Here is a 10,427-nt window from a genome sequence, read left to right on the forward strand (position 1 = left end):
AGAAGTCATACCGTGGTAAGAAACCTGATATTAGTGATAATCATTTAGTGAATAACCACGAAAGTCTTAAAATGTATATATTTCATATGTCTACCAGTACCTAAAAGTGTATACGTATTTGAAATAGTGGAGCCAGCTTACGAGATTAAATGCTGTAACGCAAGACATTTACCATTCAATACCTAAACTTACGCATTAAAAAAAATATGCAAGGCTTATACATAATATAAAATACATTTTAATTTTCACCTTGCAACATAAGCACGCTGCCTCCAAACAAAGGCTCGATATCCTCAGGGAAGAACTGCCTGTGATCCATGAAGTGATCAAAATCCTTCACCGTCAGGTTCTTGATCAGATCGGGGTCGCGGATTAGGAGTATTGGCTGTGTGGCCTCGATGTAGCCTACATATCTGAAACAGGGCATTGCTTAGTTTTTCTGTGTACTTTAAGCTAAATTATATTTATGTTTTATATAGGGACTGTATCAAAATAATTAACTTTATTTTGTACCAACTCCTAATATAATATGATCTTGAGCTCCTCCCTCTCTTTAGATCCTAGAAAATAGTCATAGTTTCATTTTATTTATTTGATATTCACTACAAATTCTATCAGATAAATTGTGAAATAATAACGCGCACACACTTATAGCCTCGCACAAACCCTGTGTCGCAGGCGCAATGGACACACACATACAGACAACCACAAATTACACCCAAACTCACGAGAGAAATAAATGTACTCCTCTCGTCCCGGGAATCGAACCTGGAACCTCTGCGTGGCAGACCAGTATGGTAACCGTTTGGCCACGGAGGCAGTTAACATAGTAATATAGCAAAATGTACTTATAAATCAGTTTCTCATCGAATGAGGACTTAGGAGGCCAATCGCACTCAATACCAACGTAAAAACCAAATACAAAACCCTGTCAAAGTGACACATTGTGTACATTTGCAATCGCGCTAATATTTTAATGTTTCAACTGCATACGCATCGTTGACGGAACGTATTTGCCTTTGACAGGCCAACGTGACAACTTTATGTACCAGGTAAAACCCATCGAGTATATAACCAGAAATAGAGACGAAATAAGGGCCATATATTCCTGGTAACACATATGTAAGCGATACAGCTCTTGTAGATTCGCTCTGGACCTTTTGGAGGGAAAAGTGTCGTTTTTATTTTGACTTTCAATTATTTTGTAAAATCTAGTTTAAAGTGGAATAGGATAGTGCTATTGTGCCTTAATCGAAAATTAAAACGCGAATTTATACGAATCTCGAACTAAAATACCCGTATCGGCCCGTTCTAAGGAATCCCGAGTCAATCCAAGCACGCGCCTCAAATTGCCTATCCTCTTTGTGGCGGCCATATTTACAGAAAAACCTTTTTTTATGTTTTCGGCTGAAGGACTGTTTCCATGGCCAGAAATAAATTAATAAAAAAAAAAGCTCTTATAAATATCAAATCTCGGTTGCACTGAAATATAGACAGGCCAACTACTGACCTGTGTGTACGTCTCCGTATATTCCAAAAAATATTCTATATTTATTGTAATAAAGATAATATCTCAAACAATGCCGTGCTGTTCTATTCGGTGGTGTGAGAAAAACAGCAAAACGTCTAATTACAAAACAAACAGAATCACATTTCATCGGTAATTAAATATTAAATATGTAATTTTGCAATTTTCTTCCATTATGGCAAAGCTCAAGTTAACTGGTCTATTTGAACTGAAACAGTTGACGACACCCATTGACGACACCCGTCAATTGTTTCGAATTCTGGCTAGCCAATCGGAGCGCAGTTGTCACAGTAATGATATGGAAGAATAGTTTTCAAACAAATTAAATGATATTTCGTCTCCATTTTTAGTTATATACTCGGTGGTAAAACCAATATATATAATGTCAGTACAGAGTACTAAAAAAACGACCTCAAAAGTACGTGAAATTACGTCTATTTGCTAAGTTTTATTGAAATATCCCCTAGTTCGCCACTATACAGGACTTGACACTGGAGATAATAAAAATCGGTTCTCACCACTCAAATTATATTGAGAGAAAAACGCCTTGAATTGGAGAAATAGCAAAATTAACCATTAAAGTAATTGCTCCTAAATTAATGTTAGGCGCTATTTATGAAAATGAATCTTCATGCGTGAACACCCTTCGAGGTGGATGATTTTCTTCAAAATGAAATGGGACCACTATGGAAGTACCCCCTTTCCAACAAAAAAAGAATCTGGTTCACAAATACCGGAGTTATCGCGTAACATACATACAAAAAAAAAAGAACATATAGTCGAATTGAGAACCCCCTCCTTTTTTGAAGTCGGTTAAAAACGCGGTCAATGTGCCACGTTTTGTAACATTTGCTATCGCGCTAAATTTTATAACTACATATGTATCGTTGTGAACGTATTTTACTTTTGACAGGCCAACGTTTCTGTTGTAGCTAATAGAAAGTACTTTTACTTATAAGCAATAGTCAGCCACGCTGGCCCAAAGTGGGTTAGGGACTTCAAACGTAGATATGTTCAACGATCGGCGAGTACCTTTCGCCGATTGGTAAACCACTGTGGCAAGCATTGTAGTGCATACCGTCGATATGATAAGAAGACTTCACGTTGTCTGGAAAAGGCGACGAACGATCGTCTCCTACGAGTAGTGGAGTTGTGTTTCGAAACGTTTACTATTTAATACCATATTATTACTACACTATTAATTACGTATCTATATGTATAATACATGTCTATTAATAAAGTAATTTAATTAGTTTACACTTATGCCACTTTATTTATTTATTTGTTCATATTATTTATTTAGTGCCATTATTTTAGCACATACAAACTTTCATTATATTATGTGTTATACTTCCACACACACGTTATGTATGTGGGTATTGTTTGCACTCGAGTCCGTGCTTCACTCAATTGGGCTTGCAGAAAACCAGTGCTACAGGTAAAATTTCCTGCCCGTAGATAAACGCTGAGCAGGTCCAGTTATTTACTTTTATTATTGTGATGTTTCAGATTATCAAAAGTAAATTATATTTGTATGCAAATTACTTTTCTAAGACAATTTGTTATAGTTTTAAGTTTAAAATATTGTAATATTGTAATTTTTAAGCTCATTCATGTCATGTGTCTCGGCGAACACAATATTTTTTTTTATTCTTTCCTTTCATCGAAAAGCCGGTAATTAAATTTCTCACATAAATTACAAAAAAACTCAGATGTGTGGGCATGGATTCGAAATCACCCTAGGTCAAACCAAAAGCTTTTTTCCCTTTTTTTATTAATAATATCAAGTGACGGGACGAACAAGTCGTGCGCCTGATGGTAAGTTACACGCCTGTCCATGTTACAGTGCCCTTTAAATCACAAAGATCTGAGGCGCACTGCCAATGCGCCCGTCGCCCTGTGACATAAGTTGGCAAGTCCCATATGCCTGTAATTTCACCAGCACCCTTACCTTTCAAAAGCGGAACACAGTAATGCTGATATAATGATTGGCGGCAGAAATAGATTAGGTGGCAGTACTTCCCTGGACGAACTCTTTCACAAGGAGCGCTAGGGGTAAGAAAAGAAAACGTAGTGATGAAATCTGCACGTCGAAGAAGGTTTACAACCCTCGGACTATGGACTAAACACTCGCCTGAGAGGAGACTAATGCCCAGCAGTGGGATTTCTAAATGGGTCGATGATGATGACGTTGATTTAACCTTTGGACTAGTACGTGCACTTACTCAGTTGAGTGTTTGATATGATAACAATTATATTGCTAAAAGTGATTTTGTGATAAAAAATGTTTTATGTGATAAGGAGTAAATAAAAGATAACTATTTTATTTTTTTATTATTTTGCTAGATAAATGTAGCGTCGTATAGTGCATGTAAGAAACAAGTGTGAACATATTTTCATCTGATAATAGCACGCTTGATGGCACTGGTGTACTTTAAATCTGTTCAGTTTAATTACTTGTCTGACGTGATCTTATAACATGATGGTTGGTGGCAGGGTTGCCATATGGAAATAAGGAGTGAAGTTGGTCAATACTGAATAAACGAGCGTGCATTGTCAAGAGGGGATTTTTGTGTGAGATTCTGGGAAAGTGAGCACCCGAGCGCGGCAGACCCTGTGAACTTGCCGCGTGACATTTAAAATCCGGTTTGACCTATGTTTTAACCTGTTTCAATCTTTGTACTTTTAAACTAATTACAGTGAAAAGTAGATAAACAAATTGATTGCTATCAACTGATGAAGTTATTTCACCGTCGGCTTAACGAATTGATAACGAAAAGGCCAGTCATGTAATTCCTGACTAAATGATGAGGGAATAAGACTATAAAGTTTTATTTCGACTTATTTATAGGTTTAAAGATACTGATTTTTCCAGTTACTGTAGAGATCCTCGTCCTAAAATAAATATTTAGTTTACTTCCACTTGTCCAATCGATTTGAAATTTGGTTTTTTGCGGATGATGATCATGAAGCAGCCTCTACTCCATCCATCTTCGGATATAGGCCTCCTCCATATCACTCCATTTACGTCACTCCCGTGCCACATGCATCCAGTTGCAGCCCGCAACATTTTGATTTCATGCACCCAACGATTGCCACGCGTGTTGGCCTATGGTCGCCACTCCATGATCCTCCTTGTCCATTGATCTGGATCATTTGATTTTATCGTCTCAATTTGGTATACAACGTCCCCGACTTTGGTTATCCGTCGAATACGCTGATTCGGTATCCAATCGGACTCTTTCCATTGCCTTCTGTGCATTTCGTAATTTCTCTGCGGACTTCTTCTCAGAATCGTTGTTTTCATGCCATAGATGAATACTGGCTAGACGTGGTAGTTGAAGACCTTAATCTTTAGCTTCTGCAGTTTGCGTTTGCTTTGCAATATTTGCTAGTTGGTCCTAAAAGCTGCCGTTTGATTTAGTAGTCAGAAAGTGAGTTTGTGTCCTAGATAAATGTAGTGGACAACAACATCAACAGGCATCTGATGAAATCTTATCCCTGGTATGTTGCACATATCTCAACTACATTCAGTAGAAATGTCATATTTGGGCTTATTGAATAGGTCTTAATGATTAATTGACTTATAGACAGTGTCTCATGATAATGCAGCAAGGTAGAAATGGGAACTCAGCCTTATTAAACGTAGATACACCGAATTTGGATTCATTGGATTGATCTTGACAAGTAATTGGTGATCAGGGTCTGATGTTTAAGTACGAGGTGATCGGTTACGTGTCGTTAGGTCTATGGATACTTGAATTGGATTCAACTAGAAGTTACAAACAAGTTTGTTGTAAGATATCAACAAAAATATAACTTAAAATTTGGAAAGAAATGTTGAAATGTTTATTTAAGTGCCTTTACCCTATTTGCGTGCAGATCGTCGAGAAATGTTTATTGAACTGAATTTAAAAAAATTAAATCGAAAGTCTAAAAAATTCTTCGGCACAATAAGTGAACTTTTAAAAGTTAATACCAATTATATATAATAACAGGAATAAATTTTGGGCAGATCATAGAGTAAGCTCGTGGCCATGGCCAGTGCAGTGACCAGTTTGCACTGGCCGTCGGAAAACTAGGTAGGTGTGAAAAATACCTATTCGTATGTGCACGCTTTTATTCCCGTTTCCAAATGTTAGTACAACCCACGCGAAAGTTTAAAAGTAATCTGTATACTATTTTTAAATTATTCTTGATCTTGAAAATTTATTACAGAATATTTACTTAATTATTTAAAACCTTTTAACGGTTCGCTTTTTGTGTCAGTTTTTTTAAAATATTTTAATATAAGTTTTTAATAAAATATACTCACTTTTCATCAGGGAAAGCTCTATAAACGGCATCGATGTCTTCTATCAAGTGTTTCTTCATCATCGTACTGTTATAAGCATTGCCAAATACGGGCCAACCGGGTACGAATTTCACATCGTATTTTCTAAAAGTATCTTTCGCTAGTTTATGAAGATAAAAGAAATACCCGACAATAAATGTTACTAGGAATATTAATATTTCTATAATCATTTTAAAACACGAACAGTTATTTTAAATTACAAAAAAAACGACAACAACGTCGAAAAGTGACACTGTCCTTACTATAGGTAGATGCGTCCGCGATATGCTGGAACAGACTGATGGAAACGGAACTCGTGCATATAACGTCATGGTGATTAATTTACTCTTATCTTAAATACAAATAGATCGAGAAGATAAAGTTATGTGGCGACTTCTATACATTTCAATTTGGATTATGGACAAACATTTGTAAATGCTGAGTCAAACTCAAAATCAAATAATCCTTTATTTATATATAGCGCCGTAACGAACAAGATCGTGCACCTGGTGGTAAGCGACACGCCTGTCCATAGAAGTAGACCTGAGGGGCACTGTCATCCTAGACATAAGTTAACAAGTCCCGTGGTGATTTCACCCCAAGGAGCACACTTTAAACGCCTTAAAACTGTTATATCTATAAACAGTCTTAATATGGTATAGATTTAGATAATAGTTCTCTATAAATGGCTTTAGAAAAAAGAAGTTGTTCTTATAGACTTATTTCACTCAAGTCCAAATTTTAAAACCTTCTCAATACCAAACAACTTAATTAAGTGTAATCTCTCTTAAGATTTACTCTTATAGTCATTATTTTAAGTTCATCTGTAGAACAACTGATTATTTTTAGTAAAATTGTTCTATACATATCCAGTAAAGCCTATACTCTAAAAACTAGTGTTCTTAAGTTTATTCTAGATATATATAATTTATAGACATTCTGTAGTGTTTGTACTTATTGACAAACACGTTATAGCGCGTCTTCAGTAGATTTTATTTAAAAACATACTACAATTAGGGTTTTTACTCTATTGGACGTTGTAAGAGTTTATGCAAAATGGTTAAAGTAAAGAATACTAAAAGATCTGGTGGAGGTGGTAAACCTTGGATATTAAGTCACATCATTCGATACAATCAGCGTTGCCAATGCCAATTGTTCAAAATCCCCAAAAATCACTATAATAATAATAGCGTACACACTCAACATAGCCCCGCACTAGGGAAACCTTGTGTCGCGGGTGCCATGGACACACACGTAGACAACCACAAATTACATCCAAACTCATGAGAGAAATAAATGTAGACCATACAAATATGTCCCCCGACCCGCGAATTGAACCTGGGACCTCTGCATGGCAGTCCGGCATGGTAACCGTTCGGCCACGGAGGCAGTAAAAATATTTTCAGTAGGTAAGTACTACATTGTGTTATCATAGTTATCATTGAAAAGTGTTATTTTATGCACTAGTATATATAGTATTTAATTTATATTTAAATTAATCGTATATATAAATTACAAAAGCAATCAAAATAATCAAATAGCTAACTGTCTCTTTCCGACTCATAGCTTGCGTAAAAGACTGAACGAGACCCAACACGTCAATGTCAATTGTTTCAAACACAAGAGTTTGAAATATTTAGAACAAAAATTTCATAGAGTCGCTTTGATGCTAATGTTATTATTAAAATATTTTTTAATACAATATGTTAGTAATACTTTCAAATATTGTTGTACTCTTTCTACGGCTTGGGGTTACGAATCAGAAGACCGAAAATACGTTTGCCCGAAATAACGTTTGCATGAATTTCCATAATACCGAAAGTATTTTTTTAGGTTTTTTTTTAGAATATTACAAAACAAACCTAAGCTAACTTAGTCTTTTCTTTGTAATAAGCATCCAAAACTCCCTAAAGCATAACGGTTTTAGTATGAATCGGATTTCAGGATTATGAAAGTTTGGCTTTACGTTGAATTTGAATTTAAAAAAATAGAAACATCGGTACAGTTTCCTCGATATATATTTACCCATACTTTGCTCACTATGGAGAAGTATAATAGCTGAATCGCGACGAGAAGAACATTTTATCCTGAAAATATACAAATTTGTTTGCTCGGCTCATTTCAGACAATCGGATATGTACATAACCAGCAAAGGCTTACGAAAATTAAAAAAACACAGCTTTGTCAACATTCCTAGTAAGAACTGGTTTTTGGTGCCTAGGCATTATATCAAATTTTATTAAATTTATATTAAAGCTTTGGTATGCTTTTGGTAGGTTTGGGTGATTACATCAATAAGTAAACTGTGCATAGAAAGGAGAGAATACAGGAATTTATCCAGTAAACATAGCTTGAACTTAAGGAGAAAGTGACAAGTATTAACAGAGAACATCTTACACAGCCAAAATGCATTAAAAATCAAAAGTTGGATGAATGACAAAATATACCAACTTAAGAAACAAACAAAGTAATTGAAGCAGACTGACACTGCAAATTAAATAGGATTTTTTTTTAAAGTTTAAGCAATTTGTAGCTTTCACATGCAAACAATGCATAATAATACAAATAGTACAACCTTGATAGCCTAACGGTTTGCACTGTGGGCACTGGATGAGAAGTTCCCGGATTCGATACCGGTAGGATCAATTTAACAAATTAACTTTTCTAAATGGTTCTGGTGTTGGTATTCTATTGTAAGACAATCATCTGGTCTGAAACTAGGGTACTCTCTGTACATATTCCCCATGAGTATCAGAACAACAGAATCCCAGAGCAGAACCAATTTACAAAAGTTTCCCAAATTGGTTCTACCGGGAATCGAACCTGGGACCAAGAACGATGGAATTTATTTCGGGGTACAACTCAGAACACCCAGGCCAAAACAACTTTCGAAAAGTTCACATTTAGTTTTATAGTTGATTGAGCTGATTTTTTACGGTTTTTAAAAAAATTCTCGAATGACTCGAGAAATCGGGTACGAGAATTCTCGAAAGTCAAGAAAACAAAATCAGACACCCCTAGCTCGTAATGAATGGCATTGTATAAAATTCAACATTTGCATATACAATTTATTTATAAATAATGAAGGCTACTCCATTATACCTGTGTTCAAGTACTTTTCACTAGAAGCTACATATGGTGCATTTTGGTAAGTTTCCAGTAGAAGCTGAACATGGTGTTTTTTTACGCCTATCAATTGTTGCAAGTAAAATTAGACGGTACTGCGATGACATTACAATTTAAATTCATAGTTTTAGCTTTTTCATATTCCTTTATATGTCACTACGTTTAAATAGTAGACTTGAGACGTTTGATGGGAATTCCCTACAAATTGGCAACGCTGGATACAATAGTCGTAATTCGCGCTCGGGCCGGTCATGGCATTTGTTTGTTGACAAATAAATAAACATTGTGAAGTAATTCCGTGTTGTGAAATGATAAAAACATTTGAAATGAGCGCGTAAACTACTGTACTTCAATGTTGTGAATGTGTATTGTGCCGTCTATCAATAGAATACAGTGAAATCATTTTGTGAAATGTGGTTGGCGTAAAGAAATAACCTCAAATTTATAATGAAAATTTTATTTCTTCCAACATAAGTTAGGTATGTCATTAAAATATTCCTTATATTTATATGATAGGGAATTTATCCACCTTTCTAGTCATATATAACACATTCCATATAACGTTTTTTTGCGACAAATTGGATTTTTTCAATTGTTTTTTGTCCTAGTGTTTTGAAAAGTTTTTTATTGCATAATGCGCTTAATATTTATAAAGGTTTTGTAATACTGTCAAAAGAAGAAAATCGCTTAGAAACATCGCGTTTTGGAGACAATCATAAAAACTTCATAGGAGTGTAAGTTCTTCTACAAGGTCAAGTAAACTAAAGCAAGTAAAAATAATCTTTTTGTATTCTAAAGTTTTTCTATAGATAAAGCTATAGACAACATGCTCCCAAATGTGTTTTAAAAAAAGTTTTAAATTCTTATCGCCATTTTTATTTTTAAAGAAGTCATTCTTTATGAAGTAGCCGAGAAAAATTTCTTTTCTTTTTAAAAAGTAAATCTAAGTTGAAAAAGCCTAGAACTTCTTGGAAATGGTTTGTTTTGTGAGTTATTTTGTATATTTAAGCTTTCTATAAATATTTAAAACCGAAAATCGATAACTGTATTTTTATTAAGTTTATATTTTATACTTAAATATTTAAAATTTAGCGAGCGCATTACTTTTATGACAGGTTTTATATCACTTTTCTCAATGTATTTAAAGTCACACGTCAATTTGCGCTTTCCAACCGATTAAACATTGCGCGAAAAAGTCAGAAATATTATATCTAATTTCGCCATGTTGCAATTTATATAGTTTATATTTCGTAAGCCATTAAACATGAAGTCTATTAGTATTAAGAGAATTGCGTCCTATGTTTGTAACGCTTTAGTATTTTGGTTTTAAAATAGCATTACTAAGAAAACTATCATAGACTATAAATTATCTACAAGACTAAATAAAAACTAATGGAATAATGAATTCTACCTACAAATTGACGGTATAGCGATGGGCTC

General features: G+C 34.7%; 1 protein-coding gene across 1 annotated transcript; it reads right to left on the reverse strand.

Moving 5' to 3' along the window:
• Window positions 1–120: 120 nt before the first annotated feature.
• LOC113234293 (cytochrome P450 9e2-like) lies at window positions 121–6,129 on the reverse strand. The gene is made up of 2 exons (XM_026469594.1): window positions 5,844–6,129; window positions 121–413 (listed from the first exon to the last, which is right to left on the reverse strand). The coding sequence occupies exons 1-2, from the start codon at window positions 6,050–6,052 to the stop codon at window positions 239–241; spliced, it is 384 nt and encodes a 127-aa protein (XP_026325379.1). The 5' UTR covers window positions 6,053–6,129; the 3' UTR covers window positions 121–238.
• Window positions 6,130–10,427: the final 4,298 nt, after the last annotated feature.

Source organism: Hyposmocoma kahamanoa, unplaced genomic scaffold (genome assembly GCF_003589595.1).
Source record: "Hyposmocoma kahamanoa isolate Upper Pololo Valley unplaced genomic scaffold, ASM358959v1 82577, whole genome shotgun sequence".
NCBI lineage: Eukaryota > Metazoa > Arthropoda > Insecta > Lepidoptera > Cosmopterigidae > Hyposmocoma > Hyposmocoma kahamanoa.

Bases quoted from the DNA above. Each gene is read 5' to 3' on its own strand.
- LOC113234293 (XM_026469594.1), bottom strand. From the start codon at position 6,052: ATGATTATAGAAATATTAATATTCCTAGTAACATTTATTGTCGGGTAT. The intron at 414-5,843 runs GTGAGTATATTT...GCCCTGTTTCAG, and splicing joins AGAGCTTTCCCTGATGAAAA to ATATGTAGGCTACATCGAGG.